At 42.9% G+C, this 25,965-nt stretch overlaps 2 protein-coding genes across 2 annotated transcripts; one reads left to right on the top strand and one right to left on the bottom strand.

Moving 5' to 3' along the window:
* Positions 1–384: 384 nt before the first annotated feature.
* On the bottom strand, positions 385–3,266 carry LOC102917043 (cystatin domain-containing protein 1). The gene is made up of 3 exons (XM_006984493.3): positions 3,019–3,266; positions 1,732–1,842; positions 385–575 (listed from the first exon to the last, which is right to left on the bottom strand). The coding sequence occupies exons 1-3, from the start codon at positions 3,232–3,234 to the stop codon at positions 468–470; spliced, it is 435 nt and encodes a 144-aa protein (XP_006984555.1). The 5' UTR covers positions 3,235–3,266; the 3' UTR covers positions 385–467.
* Positions 3,267–17,644: 14,378 nt separating this feature from the next.
* Positions 17,645–20,388, top strand: Cst11 (cystatin 11). Its single transcript, XM_006984492.2, has 3 exons — positions 17,645–17,912; positions 18,629–18,733; positions 20,196–20,388. The coding sequence occupies exons 1-3, from the start codon at positions 17,685–17,687 to the stop codon at positions 20,277–20,279; spliced, it is 417 nt and encodes a 138-aa protein (XP_006984554.1). The 5' UTR covers positions 17,645–17,684; the 3' UTR covers positions 20,280–20,388.
* The last annotated feature ends 5,577 nt before the right edge of the window (positions 20,389–25,965 follow it).

The following is a 25,965-nucleotide window of genomic DNA, read 5'->3' as shown; positions in this document are numbered from 1 at the left end:
AATGAATGAGTGAATGAGAAGACAAATCAATCAGTAGGGTCTATATATGAGCTGTTTCACATAAACTGAGGAGTCTGATTTACTCAGACATTCATACCTGAGGCAAGGTAATAAAAAAAGACAACTGCAACCAGGTGGTGGTGGCACATGCTTTTAATCCCAGCACTCGGGAGGCAGAGGCAGGTGAATTTCTATGAGTTCGAGTCCAGCTTGGTCTACAGAGCTAGTTCTGAGATAGCCAGGGCTACACCCACATACACTCATCCACACACACACACACACACACACACACACACACACACACACACACGACAATTGCTTATCACTGAAGATGGTATCCATGGAAAATAAACAATGCAGAAGACCCTAAGCATTGCTCAGGGGTTCAGAAGATGCTGTGGAGATTGCTTCTAATTGCATTGTAGACCTTGGACTACAGATAGTCACACTCTCATGAAGGGATACTACTATATGTAGCCAGAGCCCCTCTCCCACTTAGTTGGTACACAGGTACTATTCAGGATGGAGAATCGAGAAAACCAAGGTCGGGCATCTACTTGGAAAACACAGTGCACCTGAAAAAATAATCACAATAATTAAGTTAGAACATTATAATGCATTAAGATAATACAGAATGCCATAGGATCTCAAGATGCAATTAATTTTTTTTTCAAAAGTAAAGCTAAAACAGCCATTCTACAGGAGTGGGGACCATAAAGCTCAAATCTCCGCTAGTACAATGGCCACAAGTCACAGACCCCTTCTACCTAAGACAAACGGGTCTTGAAAAAACACCTGCCTGGGGTCTTCACCCTGAGGCATCCTGTCCTCACAGCTCTCATTCCACCCTGCAACATATGATGATGGATGAGCTCCTCTATCCCAAGGATCCTGAAAGAACCAAGGGACTACTTGAAAGAAGATCCCATCAGGCACTTCCCAGCTGAACAGCAGCACAAACCACTCAAAATGCATCTGCTGCAAGGACATTAGTTGGAAGGTGAAACCAAACACTAATATAGTCCCCCAAATGGAATGCTATCCTCAAGGTCCCAGATCCCATGAATTACAGGCCATGAAGAACAATGATGTCATTCAGAATCACCCAGACTCTATCAGGAAGTCAGAGTACACAGATAAATTAAATAGTTCCTAACCCCAAGACATGAGCAAAGGAAGGCTGATGACCACAGGAGAAATTTTGTCTCTTCAAATCCTGATGGCTTCTAAAGGCACAAGTCCAAGACCATGAGGATAGCTCTGTCACAGATGGAAGCCATGTGAGCATCTGTAGCAGAGGGATTCCATGGGCATGGGAGCCAGGCTCTGTCTGCTCAAGATGAGCCCTTTTGTATGATTTCTGGTAGGTCAACCACACTCCAGTGCATGACCCCACACTCAGGAATAGATGAATAGCACAAGCTGAACTGAGTGAGTTAATAAAAATAGGACATAAAGTTGGGAAATAAAGGTGGATCTGAGCAGAGTTAGGGGAGAACTGAGGAGAGAATATGATCCAAATACATTGTATGAAATTCTCAAAGAATTAACACAAATAAATGAATAAGGGGAGAAGATAGCCCCTTCTGCTTCCAGTGAGAGCCCTGAGATACCCTCTCATTCTGCCTGGATTGCCCTACACCTTCCCTAAACCCTGTCTTGGGCTTTGCTTCATTATCTTTTCATTTCCAAAAGATCAGTTGTAAATTGAGGATGGTTTTATTTTCTAACCTTTTTCTCTCCTGAGCCTTGTAGCAATGGGCAATTATGGATATTTTCATCATGTTTCTTACAAATTGTGCGGCCCATCTCCAAATCCATTAAAAATATCATTGTCCATGTCTGTAGAAAAGAAATTATGCAAATAGATCTTATTTTTTCATAACATAAATACAAAAAATCAAGTAAACAATAGTCCACTACCTAGAACATGCATGTGCTTATAAACAGGCATCTTTATGACACATCCTGTCATTGTATGTCAATAGAAATGTGTCTATGAGAGCCACAAAACATACACCAGTCTTCTTCCAGTATTTCCTGCTAAACTCTGGCACTCTACAGGGGCATGGATGTGTAGGGTATGGTACATTTAGAGGATGACAATCAAATCCTACAGAACATGCAACCTGCACAGGCTGCAGCCATACATGGTGATGTGACATCTCCCAAACATTTACTTGAGCAGCCATACATGGTGATGTGACATCTCCCAAACATTTACTTGGGCCAGATGAAGAAATGGGCTGGATTAAATTGCTAAGAAACTCTTTTAACTAGAACAGAAAGCAGACACAATTCCACCTTGGCTGGGGTAGGAGGAGCTTGGGGGGTGTATTGCCTTTCACATGAGTGCTGGCAGCATACAAGTGCTCCTTTTAGAGACACAGACTGAAGTGAATGCACAGACACTACCCAGTTTTGAAATTCTCTCAAGATGTTATGAGAAGTTATTGAAAATGACTGTCATACCCTTAAATGGAAACACATGGAAACTCAGAGAGCACCCAACAGGAACTCCTCCCAGAGAAGAGCATTCATCTCAGTGAACTAACATGGAAATTGCCCAAAAAGCTGACTAAACTGGGCACTTCGGAATTCACGCAGGTAAAGGTAATATCCACTCTTGCCCAGCACACACCAAATACACAACACACCTCAACAAAAAAGTCTTTACCTACATCTATGCTTGACACATACTAAGAACATATTTGCTCCACCACATCACACCATGTTCAGTCCCATATGATGAGCTAAGCCTTCATCTCTGGGGCTATGCAGCAGCTAGAGGAAGTAGAATGTTTGATACCAAGGACTCCTGGGGCACAGTGTCCAGGGCTAACAACAGCCCAAGACAGTCATTTAGGGAATAAGAAAAGCTGTCCTTGGTAAGGGAGGGTCTCCAGACCCATGGCTGTAGAGTATGCTGCAGACCCAGTACTCTCTCATCAGTCCCGGCCAATGCTCCCCCACCCCAGGTCTGTTCATGAAGGAATAATGCTCTGCACATGAACTTACCTTTTTCTGGGCTCTCCCAACTTCCAGCAACCTGTATATGTTCTCTTCTGGGTTATTGTCATTGAACTGAGCCACAGCAAACTCCACAGATGCCACAAAATAATCTAGATCCTTAGTAATGTCTACAAATCCTTTGTCAATGGTCCACATATGAGTGCCTAGCACAATCAGCCCTACAAGCAGGGACAGCTTCCACAACATGGCTGTCCTTTGCATCAGCCAAGGGACTGGGGACACAAGGGGAAAGGGATGGAACAGCCACAGTTGGTAACGCCCTTCTCAGCTCAGGATCCCACGTAGCCCTGCCCATCAGAGACCTGTGCTCCTGAATGCCTCCTTTTGTGCTTCTGTCTAAGGCCTTATCTCCACTCCTCTGCCTTGTGCCCTTCTCACCACCCCAAACAGAAGGCAGAGCCGAAGGAGACATTCCAAACCCTGTGGTGACACAAACCCTGAAGTGAGAAGCATCCACAGACATACCCTCTCTATGAACATCTCTGGGCTGTCCCTGCACTTTGCCAGGGCAGGTCCCACTTGTACCGCAGTCTAGAGGCACCATACCAGCCCTGTTTGTCCTTAAACAATGCTAGAAAGGATTCTCAGGGTGGGAGGAACTCCTGAGAAGTCTGGTGAACTCACTCCTGGGAAATGGAATCAATTGGTGCCAAGCCCGACCCATGACCTTGCCTACAACACACACACACACACACACACACACACACACACACACACACACACTACCAAGTTCAAGGCCAATAGTTTGGGGATGTCCATGAGATGCCACCTTCCTGAGTGCCCTGATCCTCTTTGGCCAGCAGCTACATCTGGCTCCATTCTCCTGGTGTTCTGTGCTCATTATCAGTTCCCCTGGCTTCTAACCTGCTCTTATCTTCTCTGGCATCTTTTCTGACCTTTGGCCTGTAATTACTGAACTGCTTAATTCTAATCACAGCTGATTTCAAATCACCTTTTACTTACCAACTTCTAACTCAAGTCAACCATAGTCAGAGAACATCTATTCTATCTTACCTTTCTTTGAAACATATTGAGATTTATTTTTGTTTCTATTGTTGACAATACAACCAATATTTCCTGTGCATTCAGAAGAGCACATTTTGTAAGCATAGTGTTAAATTTGTACATAGTAAGCCTCTGCTCACTGGACTGTGCAACAATCATGGGTTCAGAGAATCTCTGGCCTGGTGTCTAATTCTTGTGCCACATTTGAGATCAGTCACTCCTGAATTCACTAAGACACAGAAGAACACAGTAGAGTTATCACCTGCCACTAGACTATTTCATGCTTTTTTAATAATCTGTATACCATGATATACATAGAAAAGGAAAATGCCTCCCTACAACCCAGTCATCCAACCATAAGTAGTTAGTGTATCCTCAGACTCAGGATCAAGGCCCCCAGTCATCCATCCATAAGTAGTTAGTTTATCCTCATCAGATTCAGATTCAAGCCCCGCCCCCAGTCATTCATCCATGAGGATGAATGATCCACTTACGTCCAAGTGGATCAAAGACTTCAACAAAAATCCAGTTACACTGAACCTGATAAAAAGAGAAAGTGGGGAATAGTCTTGAATGTATTGGCACAGGAGACAACTTTCCTGAATTTCCTCAGACTCAGAATCAAGACCCCCACAGGCATTTATCTATAAGTGATTAGTATGTCCTCATCAAACTCAGGATCAAGATTCAGTGCAGTCATTCATCACTGGAAGAGAGCAAGAATTTTCTTCGTGGTATTTGGCAAAATACCTTTGTATGTCATGAGAAACTTTGCTAAAAGGGCAAGTGGCTGTTAGAAAAACATAGGCACCAGGTGAGGCTGCTCTTAAGTTCGAATGACTAAAGGATGAATTTGGAGGCTGAAGAGGCTCTCCTTTCCTTACCTGCCCATCTGTTACCTTTGACATGGCTAATGGCTAACAATCCAATGGACATGTTTTATTCAGGGAGTCTCAAAGTGTCTGAGTGTTTCTATTTAAGAATTCTAGAAGGACTAAGATAGCACCATGTTGAGAAAGAAATCAGGGAAACAGCACCCTTTACAATAGCCACAAACAATATAAAATATATCAATATAAAATATAAAAATATCTTGAGTATCTTTAATTAAGCAAGCAAAAGACCTGTAGGAGAAGAACTTCAAGTCTTTGAAGAAAGAAATTAGAGAATATGACAGAAGATGGAAAGATCTCCCATGCTCATGGACCTTTAGGATTAACAAAGCAAAACTGGCCATCCTACAAAAAGCAATCTACAAATTCAATGAAATCCCCATCAAAATTCCAACACAATTCTTTACAGACCTTGAAATAACAATACTCAATTTCATTTGGAAATAGATTCAATAGAATCAAATCAAAGACCCAGACATAAATCCATATGCCTATGGACATTTGATTTTTGACAAAGAAGCCAAAAATATACAATGGAGAAAAGAAAGCATCTTCAACAAATAGTACTGGCATAACTGGATGTCAGCATGTAGAAGAATGCAAATAGATCCATATCTATCACCCTGCACAAAACACAAGTCTAAGTAAATCAAAGACTTCAACATAGATCCTGTTACACTGAACCTAATAGGAAAGTAGGAAATAGCCTTGAATGCATTGACTCAGGAGACTACTTCCTGAATAGAACACCAGGAACAAGACACTAGGATAGACAATTAATAACTGGGACTTCATGAAACTGAAAACTTTCTGTAAGACAAAGAACACCATCAGCAGGCCAAAATGGCAGCCTAAAGAATAAAAGATCTTCACCAACCTCATATCTGACAGAGGGCTAATTTCCAAAATATATAAAGAACTCAAGAAGCTAAACACCAAAAAAATAAATAAATGAAAAAAATGGGGTACAAACCTTGTGGTAGCTTGAATGTAATTGCCCCCATAATCTCATAGGGAGTGGCACTATTAGGTTTCATTGGTTTTGTTGAAGTGGGTATGGCCTTGTTGGAGGAAGTGTGTCACTGTGGGAGTGAGGTTTCCTATGCTCAGGATACAGCTGAGTGTCTTAGTCAATTTCCTGTTGCCTGAAAGATGTAGAACTTTCAGCTACTACTCCAGCACCATGTCTGCCTGCATGCTGCCATGCTCCCCATCGTGATGATAATGGATTGAACCTCCAAAACTGTAGGTGAGCCACTTCTAATTAAATGTTTTTTTCATAAGAATTGCTGTGATCATGGTGTCTCTTCACAAAAATAGAAACCCTAACTAAGACAAACCTAAACAGAGAATTCTCAATAGAAGAATTTCAAATGGCAGAGAAACACTTAAAGAAATGTTCAAAGCCAGGTGGTGGTGATGCATGCCTTTAATGCCAGCACTCAGGAGGCAGAGCCAGGCAGATCTCTGTGAGTTCGAGGCCAGCCTGGTCTACAGAGTGAGATCCAGGATGGATACCAAAACTACACAGAGAAATCCTGTTTTCAAAAACAGCAGAGAGAGAGAGAGAGAGAGAGAGAGAGAGAGAGAGAGAGAGAGAGAGAGAAGAAGAAGAAGAAGAAGAAGAAGAAGAAGAAGAAGAAGAAGAAGAAGAAGAAGGAGAAGAAGAAGGAGAGAGAAAGAAAGAAAGAAAGAAAGAAAGAAAGAAAGAAAGAAAGAAAGAAAGAAAGGAAGGAAGGAAGGAAGGAAGGAAGGAAGGAAGGAAGGAAGGAAGGAAGGAAGGAAGGAAGGAAGGAAGAAAGAAAGAAAGAAAGAAAGAAAGAAAGAAAGAAAGAAAGAAAGAAAGAAAGAAAGAAAGAAAGAAAGAAGGAAAGAAAAAAGAAATGTTTAAAATCCTTAGCCATCAGGGAAATGGAACTCTGAGATTCCATCTTACACCTGTCAAAATGGCTAAGATCAAAAATAAAAATGACAGCTTATGCTGAAGAGATATGGAGCAAGGAGAACACTCCTCCATTGCTGGTGGGAATGCAAACTTGTGCAGTCACTTTGGAAATCAATAGGGCGGTTTCTCAGAAAACTGTTATCATTCTACCTCAAGACCCAGGCATATGGCTCTTGGGCATATACACAAAAGATGCTCAATCTAACTCAAAGGACTCTTGCTCAACTATGTTCATAGCAGCTTTATTTGTAATAACGAGAATCTAGAAACAACCTAGATGCTCCTCAGCTGAAGAATGGATAAAGAAAATGTGGTGCATTTACACAATGGAGTATTACTCAGCTGTTAAAAACAATGGCATCATGAAATTTGAAGGCAAATGGATAAAACCAGAAAAAAAAATCATCCTGAGTAAGGTAACTCAGACCCAGAAAAACAAATATGGTATGCACTCACTCATAAGTGGATATTAATTGTAAAGTAAAAAATAACCATGCTACAATCCACAGGCATAGGCTAGATAACAAGGAGGGCCCAAGGGAGGATTCATGGATCCCCCTGGGAAGAGGAAATAGAAGAAATCTCCTTGGGTGAACTGGGTGGGTGGGGATGGAAACTTGAAGGATTGTGTTGAGGGGTGGGTGGAGGAAGAGAGTACTGAAAGAGATGACTGGAAAGAAGAGGAGGGCTTTTCAGGGTCAGGTAGAAACCTGATGACAGGGAAACTCCCACAAATCTACAAGGAAGACCCCAGCTAAGGCTCCTAGCAATAGTGGATACACAGCCTGAACTGGCCATCTCCTGTGATCAGATTGGTAACTACCCCAATTGTCATCAGAGAGCCTTCATCCAGTAACTGATGAAAACAGATGCAGAGACCCACAGCCAAACATTAGGCCAAGCTCAAGGAATCCCACTGAATGGAGGGAGGAAGGATTATAGGAGGCAGAGGGATCAAAGACATCACAAAAAAAAAAAAAAACACAGAAACAACTAACTTGACTCATAGAAACTCACAGAGTCAACAACCAGGAAGCCTGCATGGGACTGACCTAGGCCCTCTACATAAATGTGACAATTGTGTAGCTTGGTCTATTTGTGAGACTCCTAACGATGAGAACAGGGGCTGTCCCTAATGCTTTGGCTGGTTCTTGGAACCTATTCCTCATATTGTTTGCCTTGCCCAGGCTAAATATAAGGAGAAGTGCTTTGACTTACTGCAACTTGATAGGCCACGCTTGTTGATACCCATGGGAGGCGTGCCCCTTTTTGAACAGAAACAGAGGGGTAGATTGAGGTAGGCAGAGGAGAAATGGCAGGAGGGAGTGGGAGGAGATGAGGAAGGGGGAACTGCAGTTGGGATGTAAAATAAATAAATTAATTAAATTTAAAACTTATTTAGATTAAAAATAAAGATAGCAATATGTCTCTATCAAACAAAGGAGATTCCCATTATCAGGCTTGCTTAGAACTCAGATTGGAGTATCAAGTCCTTGAAGGCTCACTGGAAAGCAGAGCCTGGGCCTACCCTCCAGCCTGTGTGGAAGCACACACTCGGAACAGAGAGGCCTGAATTGGCCTCTGTCACAGCATAGTTCTTATACATTGATGCCATTCCCATATGCAAATCAGAAAAACACATATTAGAATACTCTTCCATGGTATTAAGGTTATGAAGATCAAGGAAATGAGTAAGGAATCATTTCTGATAGGAGAAGATCGGTGTAGCTGGTGATTCTGTCATTTAGAAAGAACACTTGCTGTGAGTTCCCTTCCAGGTGCCCATTCCTGAAAGACCCAAATCATACTTTCAGGACTCCACAATTAGCTGAGCTAAGGCTATGTACTGCTCCTGGATTCCTGACAACATCTGAGGATAGTGAGGGGTTACTTCTGGTGTCTTCCCCGGAATGCACTGGTTGCACTGGGAATGCACTGGTTGCACTGGGTTATGGAGAAGATCACACCTGTTTGCAGGAATTAATACTAAGTTGGGGAGTGATGAGGCAATTACATCGTCAGTTCTTTCTCTGATGTTTCAGAGGGGAAAGCTCTTTGCACTGTAAAGTAATGCCATTACAGCTTGAAATTCTTTTAAAAATAAAACTTTTTTTAAAAAAACCTCGGCCATGCCAAGATATATCAGAACATTTGGCATATAGAGACAGACGAAAGTGGGGACACATGAACTGTCTGAGTGGTAAATGCAGTGTTGAACATGTCCCTGATGCAGTGCTATGGCCTGTCTACAGTCCCTTTTCAAATGTCCTTGCTTTCCACATCCAAAACATCTAACACTCCTCAAACCTTTTGAAATTACTTCTCCTACCCATGTATCATCATGCTCATCAGCTTCAACATTAATTGTTTCTCTAATCCAATCTTCCATAGGTGCAGATCTTGCCCTTAATGGCCTGATTATTCTTTTGCATGCTGCATTCGAATTCTCAAAGGCCAAAGATTCAATTATTGCCTTACCAGCTTCTGAATCCGAGACCGTTCTCTTTACTGCTGAAGCCAGTCTTTGTAAAAAATCTGTAAAAGACTCTTTTGGGCCTTGCTTCACCTTTGTAAATGACTCAGATTTTTTTCCTGGTTCCTCAACTTTGTCCCATGCATTCAAGGCTGCCGTTCGACATAAAATTAGGGTTTGGACATCATATAAACATTGTGCTTGTGCTGAAGCATATTGGCCTTCGCCCATAAGCTGATCCTGGCAAACTTGTACTCCTTTATCCCTCCACTGTTTTTCTATGTTTTTAGCCTCCTCCTTAAACCAAGTCAGAAATTGAAGTCTCTGGCTGGGTTCCAGAACACCTTGTGCGAGGTCCCGCCAGTCCTGTGGTACTATCCTATTATATGTTGACCAAGTGTTTAACATTTGCTTTACATATGGGGAATGCATGCCATAAGATACTATTGCCTCCTTAAACCTTTTTAAATCCAACATTTCAATTGGAGCCCAAGTATTTTGTGTAGCCATTTGATCAGGCATCTGCTGTACTGTTACAGGATAAATTAAGGGTGACTGTGTGAAAACAGGCTTTCTTTCTGCAACCTTATGATCCCGACTTGAAACAACTTCACTGTTAATTTCTTCTGTCTGAATTTTTACAGGTTTAACAAGTTCTTCTAACGCTGTTATCCTGGCACTTAAATGGACTATCTTTTTAAATATTAAAATGTGGATTATTATAGTGATGAGGTGCATAATTCCACCAATACTAATATTATATAGTTGTTCCATTGCCAGACTGCCTAAAATTTCGAACAAAAACCAATTTTCTTCCAATGCACACATAAAACCCATTTGTTTTTTAATGTGGAAAAAAATTCTCTTTTAGATAGTTTCCTTTAAAATATCTGATATATTATGACTTACCAAATCTGCGTAGAACAGTAGAAATCCGAGGGGATTTTCAAAGCAGCCACCTAGTGTCCCAGGTGTAAATCCAGAGAGAGAGAGAGAGAGAGAGAGAGAGAGAGAGAGAGAGAGAGAGAGAGAGAGAGAGAGAAAAGAGAGAACGCACAAGAAAGCGTAGCCGGCTAAAGCTTAAATGCAGCCACGTGTTCCCTCTTGTGCCGAGTCAAGGCTTGGGTCTGGCTTCCTTAAGCTCCGACCACGTGCGTTGGCTTTACGGGCAGGTCTGAGTTGTTTGTAGCACCGGCTTTAGGCAAGCTGCTCACAGACCTAGGCCCGGGCTAGAAGTTGCTACCCGGACTAGGACGCCAGCAGCTCGGACTAAGAAGCCGATCGCCGCCGGCCGCCGTGTGCTGCCGCTGCCGCGGGCTGCCTGCCGCCCTTGCGGGAAAGCGGACCTGCCGCCAAGCCAAGCAGTTTTTAATGGATTCTTGTCACGTTGGGCGCCAGATGTAGATGTAACCAACCGTCTTATTAAATAAGAAACACAGAAACAATGTAAAAGAGAAAGCCGAGAGGTCAGAGCTCAGAGCTAAAATCTCACCCTTCCTCCTGCTGTCCCAGCTTCACGAAAAAAGACCTACTTCCTGTCCGTTCGTATTTTTAAAGTATGTTGTTCTGCCTTCTCATTGGTTGTAAACCCAAACACATGACTGCCTCGTCACTGTCTGAATGTACAGCCCCCTAGGTCTTAAAGGCATATGTCTCCAATGCTGGCTGTATCCCTGAACACACAGAGATCTTATGGGATTAAAGGCGTGTGCCACCACCGCCACACTCTTGCTATGGCTCTAATAGCTCTGACCCTGAACACACAGATATCTATGGGATTAAAGGCGTGTGCCACCACCGCCACACTCTTGCTATGGCTCTAATAGCTCTGACCCCCAGACAACTTTATTTATTAACATACAATCAAATTAATATTTCAATACAAATCAAAATAATATTTCAATACAATTAGATTACCACCACACCAAGGTCATCAGAAGAAAGCATTGGCATAGCTCCAGGCTGTCCTCACTCAGGCAGATGAAGGCTGGCTCCATGGTGTGTCAACAGTGGGTGCTGGGGGTGCCAGGAGAGTGACAAGCAGAGACACCTTCTTCAGTGTGTTCATAAGCAGGTGTGTACTATACATACCTAGGATTCTACTCCATTGGGGAGCTCAAGGCGTGAGGAACCTGTCTCACAGTGAGGGTACAAAGGCTAGGTTGAGTCCCTGGCTCCTGGCTTTCACATGCACCCTAGGTGTATTAATGTGTGTGTGTGTGTGTGTGTGTGTGTGTGTGTGTGTGTAAGGGGGGGAAGTGGAAGGAAATGTAAGGAGTTGGAGTGGGGAGGGTATAAACAATGTAAACGAATATTCTTGTATGAAATTCTCAAAAAAAATTTTAATTAAAAAAATTGTCTGCCCCTTTGGCCTATCTGATTTGTAGTAAAACTTACCCTGTGATTAGAAAAAGTATCAAACAAACCATAAGGTGTGGAACATGTTAATTACTCAAATTGACCTAACATGTCTCATCCCCCTTCAAGGCTGAAGGTGCAGAGAGTGACTGGGGCATCTTACACCAGCTTTTACACAGTCTTGTTCCAGTTCTCTAAAGGAGCCTCAACATCAGCAGTCACTGGCTTCGGAGATCAGCTAAGCCTCACAGACAGTTCACCCACAATGAAGTCATCCCCTCCCCAAGCAGGAACAATCATCTCCAGAGGATCATACTGTCCCCTCAAGCAATAGGACTTCTCTCGTCTACCTTGTAGAGCCAGAAACTGAGATAAACTTCAATCAGACCTCATCTTGATTAAACTGCTTAATTACATGTCCCTCATGCCCCTCCCCCAACTCCAAGTTTTTTCTGTGTTTAAGTTCATGTCAGTACCCTAAAGAAGAGCTGAAAGGCTTGATTTCCATCTTTCCAATACGGCCATTTTAATTAAAATCCTTTCCTGCCCTTTTCCCATCACTCTGGTCTGCTTTTTCTAGGGCAAATGGGTGAGCTCAATGTGCTGGACTCCCCTGGGATTCCAGGCCTAGGATTCTGGTTATGGGAGGAGCTAAGGAAAGAGGCCTTAGCATGTTCCCTGAGCTGTACTGTGTGGGCTTTCAGCAGCATTACAAGGCCTTCAAAAGGAATGGAGGGATAAACTCCACCCAGCCGGACTGGCCCCTAGGACAGTAGGCACAGATCCAAAGAGCCCTGCAAAAGCTGTGACATGGAGCCAACACTGACACCTCACCCCAGAGCGGGATCAGAATCCAGCTGTGATCAACCACCTATTGAAAAACATATTGTTGTAACCTCGGATAATCTTCAACATGTCCAAAATGCCATTCCAAATTATTTATATTTGAAAAAGCAAGAAAATTTCAACTCCCATGCGTGGAGGGTCACTAGAAACTTCCTAATCCAGATGTTGGAATTTTAACACAGATACTAGAAAAATGTTCTAGGAAATAAACAACGTCTTATTGTTAACACTATACTTCCACAGAAGAACATAAATCACTCATCATAATCATATTCTTTATATTAAAATTAAATATTCTGAGAACCATTGAAATGAGTGAAGGTGTTTTCTGTTGCTGCTTAGGACACATGCTGCATACTTAGTGCCTTAAAACAGATCAAATGTATCAAATGGAGAGCAGAGTCTGACATGGCTTTCACTGGACTAAAATCAAATGTCAGCAGGGCTGTGTTCCTCCTAAAGATGCCAGTGAGAGTCCTTCTCTTTTCAGCTTCTAGGGCCGCCAGTACTTCTTGTCTTTTGGCACTTGGTTCCAGAGGCAGAGTTCTCTTGTGCTTCCATGTTCTTCTTGTGGTTCTCTGACTGTTTGTCCTCTCCGCATTCCTACAGGGAATGCTGTGACTCTGTTGGTTCTACCCAGATTACCCAAGGAGAGCTCTCTCTACCAAGTTCTTTACTCACATATGCAAATATCTTCTTGCCATGTAAACCTAGCCTCAGGATCTGAATGAAGATGGAGGACATGGTGCCATAACACTTGATTTTTTTACATGCACTATATTGCTTATTTTTCTTGTTACTGTGATGAAATACATAGCAAACATCACTTAACGTAGGAAAGCTTTACTGGGGCTCATGGTTTGAGAGAACAATCCAATATGGCAGGAAAGGCATGGTGGTAGGAACAGGGGGTAGCTGGTCATACTGGTTCTGCAGTCAGAAACAGAGAGAAATAAATACCAGGGCTTCACTGGCTTTCTCCTTTTTATTCAGTCAGGGTTTCCAGTACAATGGTACCATCCACATTGAGGGTGAGCTTTCCTTCCTCAGTTAAAATTTTCTGGAAATACTCTCATGTATATACGTGTTTCCACAGTGGTTCTATCCGCAATCAACTCAACAAGGAAAGTTACCCATCACCCTTACTTAGCTCAGGCCTCAATGTAAGAAGTAACCCAGCCCAGATCAGCAGGACCACCTGCCTGATCACCAATAATAAGCAGAATATAAGCAGATAGACATGAGCTACAGGGGGTAGGGTGTGAGACAGAGACAAAGAAAAAGATTTCCAGCTTATGCTTTCCAAATAGTATCAACAGTAAAAGGAACACTTCTAAACACCACACGACAGTCAGGACAGCCACCCATGGCTGGCCTATTAACCTCCAGTGTGGCACCTAGGGAGTCCTAGCTGTTCTAGGAGAAGGAGTTAGACTTCCTGCCAGTGTGGGTGTTTGGTGGGGCTCAGCTGCTAAGGTATCTGTCTGTCTTCAAGGCTGAGAGGTAAGACTCTGGTATATTTGTTCCAAAATTAGTATAAATACATATGAGGAATTTGGGACAACCAGCAGAGTTTGTGGAAAGGGTGTTCTTGTGTACTATTGACAGAGTCTAAACCAGGAAATATAAACAGATCTATAAACAGAGTCATGCCTGAACAGACGCGCTGTACAAGATTATCCTTCAAGCAGAACTTCCACTACCTTCATAGATCTGCTATGTCCCTTTAGAAAAGATCATCACAACTATGCCTTGTTGACTATTGCCCTTCTCTCTTAGAAGGAGGGGAGTAGAGGGCTGTGGGATGTAGCCAGGCTGGCCTTGAACTCACAGGGAGCCACCTGCTATGCCTCCGGAGGACTAGAATTAAAATGTGTACCGCCATGCCCTGCTCTGGCTGCTGCCTTTCTTGCTGGCAATCAGAGAACTTAAAAACACACCAGAGCTGAAGGCTGTGTGAGAAGTTTTACACATCAACTAGTTGAACCCCTACACATTCATCTACCTGAAGCAACAGTAGGCAACCAGCAGATCAACCCCAAGGCTGTAGCTTCAGACGTTAGACAATCCCCTGTAACCTTGAAAATAAATATTCTATCGAATGTAACAACAGAGTCTTTGTTATTTATGAAAACAGGTGTAAAGCTGGGTGCCAGAGAACTCAAGCTTTTCATAGTAGGTGGAAAAGCCACCTGCATTTCTTGCTGATGTCTAGATAGTGAAAGGGCCGGAGGTTGGAGAGCAGGTGAGCACGAAATGGTCTCTGGTGCTCCTTCTTTCCATCCAAGTACACATCTTGGATGGGCAGACATCCAAGAATAGGCTGCGTTGAAGTCATCCTAGAATGTGAGAGACATCAAAAGGGGCCCACAAATCCCAGGAAAAAAAAAAGAGGAGTCTCAGAATGAAAGAGTAAGCCCAAACAGCAGAAGAGACATCATCTCTACTGCTGTGACAGAGCAATGTCCTGACCCACGCTGCCTCAGTCCAAGATTGCAAACCTGTGAATACACTGCTTCCAAGTAAAAGAGACTTTGGAGCTATAGAGAAGGGGTCTTGAGATGGTGGATGGCTTCAGTGACTGGGTAGATACCATGCAATCACAAGGGTCCTCGAGAGAGAGATGCAGAGTCATGGGAGAAGTAATGAGAGAATTCGAGGTTGGAGATTTGGCTGTTAGGAGATGGAACTTACCTTGCTGTATGCTGTTGTTTCTGGTAACTTGAAAGATAGATCATCATAGGAAGCTCATCCAGCATCCAGGAACACAGCAGAGGAGTGTATCTTAGCAGTGAAGGTGGAGAAGAACTGGGAGGGCACCCCAAGGATGTCAGATTTGCATTTCTGCCAAGGCCAGGGCTACTAGAGCTAGGGTCAAATAGCAACTTTCTAGTCCCCCCTTATTTCTCTCCTAGTCCTGGAAACAGAAAGGTCTTGAAAACCATGGCTGAGGTGGGAGACACAGAACAGAAGTAGTATTGTGATAAGAAAGAGAAGCCATCACCTCCACAGATGTAGGCCCACAGAGGGAAGAAATACAGTGTGTGATTTGGAGTTTAAATGTCCCCTGAGGGCTTATGTGTGGTCCCAGCCTATGGAGCTACTAAGAAGTTATAAAGCCCTTAAGTGGTACAATCAGTAGAAGTTGGGTCACGGGAGGCAGGTCCTAGAAGGGGAGATTGGAACCCAGCCCCTTCCTGTCTGTCTCACCCTGCTTCTCATGTGCCATGCAATAAGCAAACGCCTCTACCAGGCATTCTTAGCATGACATCAACCTTGTCACTGATCCCTCTGGCTCATTAAGCAAGCAGACCCAAATCCCAGACAGATCTCTTCTGCAACACTACCTGCTATAATGACACCAGGAGCAGTGGAGGAAGTCCTACCTTCCACTTCCGTTCTCTCCTTCTTTGGAAGTGCTCTTAGTGGTGAAGACATCAAGTAGGTATGGGGATTTGATGGTGCAAGTCTTAGACCTCAGACCCTTCCCTATGAGGATTCCCACCCAATGGGGCCTCAGATGTGGTAGCAGTGATATGTGACTGAGAAAGGCACCCCAAGGATGAGAAAGGCATCTTGGGAACCAATGACTTTATTGGAATTATCTTCAGGAATATGGGTGAGAGCTTATTTATAGACACATGAGTGACTTAAAGGGAACTCTGTTCCTGAAAAATCCCACTCCAGAATGGGTAATGGCTCATGAAACTCTTTGAGCTGCTTGAGAAACTTGCAGACAACTAGGCTGGAGAGGATCATCTCCCCAAAAGTTATTGCTTATATAACCTCAGGAAGGTCCTTCAAGAACTTCCTGAGACTTCAAAGATTTTATTACTTCCTTAGTCTCAATGAGCCTCTCTCATTAAGAAGAGGATGCTCCAATTCATATGAAATAGCTACACAATGGCCAATGGGAATATGCACTTAGGGTAGGAATGGAGGTGTGTGTGTCTGTATGCCGGTTCATATACCAGTCTGAATGCATACTTAGAGCAGAGGTGTGGCTACATATGTTTGCATGTTTGTGCATGTCAGCATGAGTGCAGGTATATGCACTCACACCTGTGTTCTAGGATCTTTCACTACTTGTCTTGATATTGTATCCTTAGGAGCAATATTCTACAGTAATGGTTCTCAACCTTTCTAATGCTGTGACTTTTAAAAACAGTTCCTCATGCTGTAGTGACTTCCAATCATAAATGTATTTTTGTTGCCACTTTATGACTGTAATTTTGCTACTGTTATGAACTGCAATGTAAGTGTTTTTGGAGATAGAGGTTTGCCAAGGGGATCACAAGCCACAGGTTGAGAACCATTGCCCTATAGGCTTAATCCAAACATCTCGTGAGCTGGCATCACACAGATGGCTGCATCCTGCCAGCCTCCATGCCTTTGACCTTGCCTTTCGATACCAAGCTGGAGCTCCTGTGGGGTCTTATCTTTCTGAAACCCAACTTGTCAGGCAGGAAACTCCCCTCCTTCAGCTTCCTGCTCACCTCTAAAACATGGAGTCGGCCACTCAAATGTCACCAGCTTTCCCAAGTGAGGTTCCCCAGGTCCTTGTTTCTTTCTCTCCTCCTAGTCCCTCTGCTCTTTAGACATATTGCCTAGAACCAGTGTCACAAGAGCCAGGTCAAGGAGAGGGCTTCCTCAAAACCCAGCTTCTCCTCATGAACTTCTCCTTCCCATCATCCTGCTGGTTAGGCTATGCTTCCTGAGACCCAATACCCTTCATGTGTCCTCCATTGCCTATCCCTGAGTGTTCTTTGGCCTCTCATGACATAAGCTCAGTGGAAAGAGGCCTCTGGCTTAGCTTCTACGGAGGGAATAACAGTCCACAGAAGTGTATGTTGCTGAAGGAGAAGCCCCCACAAAATATAAGTGTGCGTGTGGGTGCGTGCATGCATGCATGCGTGCGTGTGTGAAATGAACTATGTAAAAAGAATGAGAGTAGATGTGAGTTTGCCAGTCATTGCAAAGTGTCCCTTGAGTAGGCAGATGGGAGGAGAAAGATAGAGCTGTGGGTGTTGCTGCATGTTGCCCTTAAGTCTGACTCAGGACAGCTGTGGTCAGTATGTCCCAACAGATGAAGACAAGGGGGAAGCTCTTCCCAATATTCTCCAGATGAATAATGATGGCCAGACTTTGGAAGGCACCATGGCTCCTGTTAGTCATTCTGGTGGCCCTTGTGGCCTTCAGCTATCAAGAAAAGAGGAAGACATTTGTAAGTGTCCACGAAGTAAATGCAATAGAAGTTTCTGTCCCAGGCACATTGAAGTATGTCACAGAAACATACAACAAAGAAAGTGGTGACTTGTACAACTTCAGGATCATCCGCATCCTGAAGATTGAGAAGCAGGTGAGTACGTGGCATCCCTGTCTCTCCTCTATAGTGGGACCCAGTGCTCTGGTAAAACCCCAGGTGTATGGATAGGATCTCACTAGACAGACTAGGTCAGCCTCAACCTCGCAGCCTTTTGCCTCCGTCTCCCCAGTACTATAGTTACAGGTATATGCTACCATTCCCAACTGAAAGTGGGTGCTTTAAGAGAAATGTACATTTGCTAAAGTGAATGAATCTGTCGTTTCCATGATAACCAACAAATTACACACCCAGGTCCAACTGTCCTGGTCGTGTGCCTTTTAAAGCAGTGCTATTGGAGCCATCTGTGCTGTGTCCATCTGGGGCTGCCATGCAGCCGAGGTCAGTCTGTAAAGTTACAACACAGAACACATGGCCTACAGAGATTAACCTGTTTACTATCTAGCCATTCTCAGAAAACTTGTACACAGTTCTGCCTGGAACTATTAGCCTTTTCAATGCTGCCCGAAAGATAGAGAACGACAGGTTTTCTGGCAGTCTTGGTGAGATTTCAATGTCTCCTAGTAGTTTTGGTGCTATCCCACTGAGTGACTAAGAGAGGCCTGGAGTCCAGCAGGAAGGAGAGCAAGGATCCTACAATTGTGCAAGACTGGGCCCTTGCCATTGAGCATGGTGTAGAGCTGTCCCCTCATCTAGAAGCCACAATGGGGAGAAGAAGCCATCCTTCATTTCCCTTCCCTCACTACCCACAGATAACAGACCACATGGAGTTACACATCAGAGTGGAGATGCAGAGGACCACCTGCTTCAAGACAGAGACAAGCACCTGTGATGTCCAGAGAGGGGAACTTTACAAGGTGCTAGGCAATGGCACACAAAGCCATTTTCCATGGGTTTTTCTGTGGTTTTAGCATAAGGGAAGGCAGACTTATTTGGAATCTATTTAAGTTTCCTTGAAAAAAAATCTCATGAGTGATATTTCCTATTTCAAAGAGGAAATTAGAGATGGAAAAAGCAGAGCCATCATTTGTTGGTGCTGGAGGAATCACAAGAAGGAGGAAGGGGTCCAAAGGGAGCAGTTTGGTGGCTGAACTACAGAAGGACACCCCAGGCCAAGGGAAGCAGTTAATTATTAACCATATTTTAGCAGGAAGTGGGAAAATGCATTCTAAAATAATTTAACTGGTGTACAGTGGACTAAGAAAAACAAGTCTGTGTGGGTGGCCTGCTGAGGGACATGCTGAGTGGTCTTTGGCCCCAAAGGCACCTCAGTCCCCTGCAGAATTCATTCTGACCCGGCAGGAGGCTGGCCAGATGCTGCACAACATCATCACCACTTCTGTGTGCATAGTCAGGGTATGTCCAACACACACTCTGGTTATGACTCCTAACAGCCCTGTAACCATCTCTTAACTTTCCCCAGATGAATTTGAGCAAGGATGGCTGTATGTCCCTCTTTGTCTGGCATCATCCTGGTTGATGTCTAAGTTTTTAATGTAATCATTAATAGCCTCACCTTTTGCTTATAACATGTTCTTGTTCAGTTCATAAACTATACGGTAAACCCAGTAATAAGGACTTGGAGGTTCTCAACACACAAATGTATCCTTTCCTGGGCTCCCTCTTCATATTAGGACATAAAATTTTATGGACATAAAATCTGAATGAATGAAAGGAAGGATAGATAGATAAAAGGAAGGAATAGGTGGGAGGATGGAATGATAAATAGGTGGATGAATGGAACTAGAAGGGTAGATTGTGAGTGGGTGTGTGGATAGATAAGTAAACAAAAGGAAAGGAGAAAGAAAGGGAGGGAGGGAGGGAGGAAAGATATTATAAAGAAGAAGAGAGGAATGGAGAGAAGAAGAGAGATGTGGATCCAGTAGAAGCCCAGGAAGAGAAAATATGATAAACACCACAGGAGTGAAAATGATGAGAAAATAGAACCAGTAACTCCCACAGTGAGTATGGGTTGGACCTTCTATTACCACTCCAAACCTGACCACAGACAGGATAGTCTCCAGAAGAATCACAACAGTGCTTTTGTCGAATAAATGAAATCACATAAAAACCAGGATTGGGGCTGAGGGGAGCAATGAGGCGGTGCTGTTTCCCTGGCCTCCTGTTTGAGGTTCTCTTCCTTCTCACCTCGCATTTTAGCTCTTTATTTTAATAGAATCTGACTATGCACCCCACTTGAACTCTCTGTAAATGTCCAGACCTCAGATTCCCAATTCCTGCCATTGCAGAGCACTGCCATGCCTGCCTCTTGTTCATCTTTTAAAATATGCATTTTGGTTTTTTGTTTGTTTGTTTTAGCAAATCCAGTGCTACTTCTCAGTGTATGCCATACCCGAGTTTGAAAGATACAAAATTCTCAAGAAAAACTGTACTGATAGCTGAGTGTCTTGGAGCACATGCTGTGTCCACCAAGTTTCAGGTCACCCTGCAATCAACAGTAATCCTCAATTCACACAATAAAGACGGTAGCCTGTTCTCTTCAAGGTCTTCATGTTGTGACTCCATTTTTTCCCCATAAATTCTTCAGCTGTAATAACAAAATGTGGAGACCCACTAGGGGGAACCAGTGAGGGATAAAGATGGTTTCTGAACCCATTGGTTTTTTGTTTTGTTTTTTAAAGATGTATTTATTATGTATACAGTGTTCTGTCTGCACATATCCCCGCAGGCCAGAAGAGGGCACCAGATCTCATTACAGATGGTTGTGAACCACCATGTGCTTGCTGGGAATTGAACTCGGGACCTTTGGAAGAGCAAGTAGTGCTCTTAACCTCTGAGCCATCTCTCCAGCCCCATTGTTTATACCCTCGTGATAGTGGAGCTTCATCCTCAGCTTCATAGCAAGTAGGGGACTTTAGGACGTTTTTGTCTATCTGTTTATTTTTGAGATCTGGTCTCAGGTAACCTCATGCTGACCTGGAACTCACTATGTAGCCACCTTGAACTCACTATGTAGCTGAGGATGACTTTGAACTTACGATCTTCCTTTCTCCACCTCCCAATGCTGGCAAAATAGGCATAGACCATCACACTCAGCTTTATACAGTGCTGGAGGTGACGCGGGTAGACAGCATCAAACACAAGACTTCTTGCAGATTAAACAAACACTCTACAAACTGAGCAACATTACCAGGCCAATTATTCTGGGTTTTAAGACTAGATGGAGAAGATATGGAGAAAGACAATAAGGAGATGGAGGGATGTTTACAGTGGGTAACTGAGTCGCAGAGATGTTAGCAAGTGACTCTCACTGTGGAATCCCTCAGGAGCCTGACAAAGAGCCCCCCACCAAAGTATGAAACAAGAAGGAAAAACACAGAGAACTAAGAAAGACAAGAACCTTACTCCAGGTCCAGTGTTGAGATGCCCTTTGTTTCTGTAAGGAAACACTAAACTCAGATCTAGACTCCCACCACATTACACCAGCAGCCAGGACCAGAGCAGAATACATCTTGGATTCTGGAGGTTTTATCTATGAGACAAAGGAAAATATATGCCCCGTGGGAAAGAGGACATGGTCCACAATGTCATTTTATTTTCTCCATATCAACCAATGGGATTAAATCCACTAGAAGAGAAAGGAGCATAGTCAGGGAAAAGCCAGGAACACTATATCACAGGGACTGCACTTTCTGTCTTGATCTGTTTCCTACCAATAATAACACAATACTACAAATGAAGTAAATTATTTTTAATAATAGTCTAATTGTACATTAAGAAATTTAGCTCAAAAGGAAAAAACACAAACAAATTATGAAATCTCTTTAATTTGCAATCAGACATGTTTAGGAGTGAAGTATACTGATGTCTTCAACTAAATTTGAAGTACATATGAAAAAGGAGACTGTCAGGTAAATATAAGAATGGGAAAGAGATGCTTAATACCAATACAAAATACAAATTGTAGAGTGTAAGTGGTGAGCATATAGTTGTTCTTTGCAAAATTATTTCAACTTTAGATCCTAAGTTTTAAAATGTTTACCAGTATTCTGGAAGAAAAAAAACATGAATGCATACATTAAACTACAGAGTTGGACTTTAAATAACTTGCCAGAATGTGCTTGTATTGTTTAAAATAGCTCACACTGGAGCTGAAGAAATGGCTCACAGGTTAAAAGTACATTTTGTCTTGCAAAGGACCTGAATTCTATTCCCAGGACCCATGTCAGGCAGGTCACAAACACCTGTAATTCCAGCTCCTGAGATATCCAAGGCCTGTGACCTCAGTGGGCACCTACACACACACACACACACACACACACACACATTAGATGAAATCTATGAATAAAATTGTAGAGTTATTTATGACATTGTTTGCAATTTATCCTGTGCTCATTATATACAAGAAACTTACAAAATGCCAAAAACTGTTATAAAACTTAAACATTCACAGGTATCATTTAAAATATGAATTAGGCTCCTTATTTAACAAGTTAGAGAATAAAAGGCAGAAGATTATATCATTTGTAGGAGGAATCAAGAGGTGAAGTTAATGTTGTCAGCCACTACATTCTAAAAGGAGGACATTTAAATAGAGATTGTTAGAGTTTCTACTTCAATTTCTTCAAGTGAAGTAATGACAAAATAACTAAACAAACAAGCAAACAAACAAACAAATGCCTCAGTATCACTAGAATCCCAGAATTTCTATTCTGACCAAGGTCTTTTCCACTTACATAGGATTTAAGTGTAGTTTTAAAACATATTTTCATTAACCCTATGGGAATTTTATACATGCATACAATTATTTTGGTCACTCCTCTCCCTAACTCCTTCCTCTAACTCCTCCCAGATCCACCCCAAAGCCTCTCAACTTCATGTTCTCATTAAGAGTGCGGCCCTTGGTAGGATCACCACATTCCAGTGATTGTCCTCACACCCATGAGTATATGACAACAGAAACATGACTGGACTCTGTAGGTTATAAAATAGACTAGTAAATTATAAAGAAAGCTATGTGGACTCATGGTTCTGGTCTAAGGTTAAATAGCACCATCTAGTGATAGCCTTCTTTTTAAAGGCCCAGACCTGAGGTAGCACAGGACATCACATGGTGAGTGCGGCAGGGAGTGGCAGAGACCTTTCTAAACTGACTGGCTCTCACGATGATTCAGTAAGTCATTAACACAGATTTATCAGACAAGTGAGTTCATCCGCTTACATGGACAGAGACCCACTAACTTCCTAAAAGTCCCGGTGGATCCCACCTCTTCTCATGATGTAGATGTATGTCTCCACAGGAGTTTAGGAGCACCTTTCGTGACAGCACATTAACAATGGGGACACCCCAAAACTTCAGTTCAGGAACTCAATGTCCCCAGGCTCCTTTCACACAGCTCCCCCCATTTTGTCTCAGGAGAACTATCAGCAATTCACATGTGCTCATTCCCATCTGGTAGAGAAAGATCTCATGCCAAGACTCCAGCAAAAGGCCTGGAGAGATGGCCTGGTGGTTAAGAGCACTTGCTGTTCTTCCAAAGGAAAGGACCAGAGTTCAATTCCCAGCTCACAAACATCTTAACCTTTAGTTCTGGGGGTGGGGGGTGGGGTCTGACACCCTCTTCTAGCCTCCATGGACATTGGCATCCATATTTAACACAGATACAAACAGACACATAAATAAAGATTCTTTTAAATTGACAAACGCATTCAGCAAAAGTCCAGGGCTTAATACTGTTAGTAGATCCTGCTGACATCATAGAGTCTCTCTCTCTCTCTCTCTCTCTCTCTCTCTCTCTCTCTCTCTCTCTCTCTCTCTCTCTCTCTCTCTCTCTCTCTCTCATACACACACACACACACACACACACACACACACACACACACACACACACACACAGGAGTGGAGCAGCTGGCGGAGTCGAGGTGTTTGTCCAGTTAGGATTTGCCAAGGGTGGCTGCAAGCACTGAGATTTCCCTGCCCCCTATGAGTTGGGGTAGCTCTAGGTCAGAAAAGGCCACAGAGTGCTCAAAGGGAAATGAGCTGGCATACCCTGAAAGGGTAAGTCTACAGGACACAAGCAGAGGACCAACAAGTATGAACTGTCATCTTGAGTGAACAGAAGACTTACCAAGGCTCCCCAAGTTGGGGGTCGATAGGAATTTATAGCATCTACTCATCCCATTAATACTCTAGAATATTTGGGGGGCAGCTGGAATTCCTTCTTCCAAATATCTGGGATCACACTAATCTACAATTTTTCTTCTTCAGCGGAGGAAAACAGGATATCCTCTTGGAGTTGTTACAACATGTGAAAGTAATGATGCTTATGATGAAGGCAGGAATCAAAACACATGTAGCCTAGAACAGGAACTCAGTGGAAGCCATGGTAGTAATTTACTGTGAATCACATCCATACTATTGACACATTTGGGCTATTTCATCCCCCAGACAGTGACTGTCCTTTGAGAGAAAGACAGAGATGGAACATTTGGGGCCATTAGTCTTTTGGATTTTTCAGTCAATGTTTGGCTGAAATGTATTTTGGAAATAATCCTATTTTTACAAGAAGTTACAAAGGCAGCAAAGAGAAGTGCCCTGTACCCCTCCCCCTGGTTTTCTCTGATGGCAAAATTTTCATAATTAAGGAAAACAGAGCACCTAGTGGGGATCAGTACAGTGTGTGTGTGTGTGTGTGTTTGTGTGTGTGTGTGTGTGTGTGTGTATGATTCATGTAGATTCCTGTAAGTACCACTATAGTGGAGATATGCAGGATCATTCCTACTGGGCCAGGACTTCCATTTACTTACCCTTCATGCAGCCTGCTTACCCAGTTCTTCCTGTTTGTGGATTGAAAAGGCAAAATAGTTTGGATGGGAAAGAGAAAGTTCACTTGTTTAATAAATTTTGAAACAATGAACAAAGGAGATGTTTCAAAAGTTAAGAGCACACTGTGCTCTTGCAGAGGATCTGAGTTCAGTTCTCAGGACTCATGTTGGGCCGCTCACAACTGCCTGTGGCTCCAGATGCAGGAGGATCTGGGTGCCTCTGACTTCCACAGGCATCTGAACACATATGCACATACTCCCATAAGGACACACATGAGTGCACATAACCAGAGAGAAGAACAGCGTTAAAAATTCAAAGCAGGACTGGAATGTAGCTCAGTAGCAGAGCACTTGCTGGTGTGCAGAAAGCCCTGTGAGCAAACTGCAACACTGTTAATAATAATACACTCAGGAGGCAGAGGCAGGCAGATCTCTGTGAGTTCAAGACCAGCCTGGTCTAGAAAGTGAGTTGCAGGACAGCCAGTACTGTTACACAGAGAAACTCTGTTTCAGAAAACCAATAAATAAATAAACAAATAAATAAATAAATAAATAATAAATAAATAAACCAATAATAAAAATAAATATAATAAATGACAATAATAAGAGGGCCAGTGAGACAGCTCACAAAGATAAAATGCTTGTCATGCAAGTCTGACAGTCTGAGTTTGATTCCTGGAACCCATAACTGTCAGAAAGAAGCAAACCCTGAAAGTCCTCCTTTGACTTCCACATGAGCACTGTGGCAAGAGCACACTTGCATTCACACTCACATGTTGCACACACATACAACACAACAAATACATTTTTTAAAAAAAGAACCATGTCCATATGAAATCACATAAAATCAAAAACAAATTGAACACTAGTCTCACCATGCCAACATGAAATGAGTAAGAACTTAGCTCAAACCAATACCATGATTTCTTTCTTTCTTCTTTCTTTTTCTTTCTTTCTCTCTCTCTTTTTTGATTTTTTTGAAACAGTGTTTCCCTGTGTAACAGCCCTAACTGTCCTAGAACTCACTCTGTAGACCAGTTTGGCCTCCAACTCACAGAGATCCACCTGCCTCCGCCTCCCAAGTTCTGGGATTAAAAGAGTGTGCCAGCACTGCCTGGCCAGTTTATTTCTTTAATATTTATTCATTTGTTAATTTTGAGACAGTACCTCTCTATATAGCTCTGAATGGCATCTCTAACTCATAATAACTCCTCTGACTCAACCTCTTGAATGCTGAGATCCCACCACCATGTCAATGCGTGAAGTAACAAACAATGGAAATGCAAAGTAAGTTAGGGAGAGT

This window comes from Peromyscus maniculatus, chromosome 4 (assembly GCF_049852395.1).
Source record: "Peromyscus maniculatus bairdii isolate BWxNUB_F1_BW_parent chromosome 4, HU_Pman_BW_mat_3.1, whole genome shotgun sequence".
Taxonomy (NCBI): Eukaryota; Metazoa; Chordata; class Mammalia; order Rodentia; family Cricetidae; genus Peromyscus; species Peromyscus maniculatus.
The sequence above is the reverse complement of the archived record's forward strand: the minus strand, read 5'-3'. Positions and strand labels throughout refer to the sequence as shown.

What these genes read in the sequence shown, in the direction of transcription:
- LOC102917043 (XM_006984493.3), bottom strand. Translation starts at nt 3,234, where the DNA reads ATGCAAAGGACAGCCATGTTGTGGAAGCTGTCCCTGCTTGTAGGGCTG. An exon ending in TTGGGAGAGCCCAGAAAAAG is followed by an intron (nt 1,843 to 3,018) that starts GTAAGTTCATGT and finishes TCTTTTCTACAG; the next exon opens with ACATGGACAATGATATTTTT. An exon ending in AAGGCTCAGGAGAGAAAAAG is followed by an intron (nt 576 to 1,731) that starts GTTAGAAAATAA and finishes TTATTTTTTCAG; the next exon opens with GTGCACTGTGTTTTCCAAGT.
- Cst11 (XM_006984492.2), top strand. Translation starts at nt 17,685, where the DNA reads ATGATGGCCAGACTTTGGAAGGCACCATGGCTCCTGTTAGTCATTCTG. An exon ending in TCCTGAAGATTGAGAAGCAG is followed by an intron (nt 17,913 to 18,628) that starts GTGAGTACGTGG and finishes CACTACCCACAG; the next exon opens with ATAACAGACCACATGGAGTT. An exon ending in AGAGAGGGGAACTTTACAAG is followed by an intron (nt 18,734 to 20,195) that starts GTGCTAGGCAAT and finishes TGTTTGTTTTAG; the next exon opens with CAAATCCAGTGCTACTTCTC.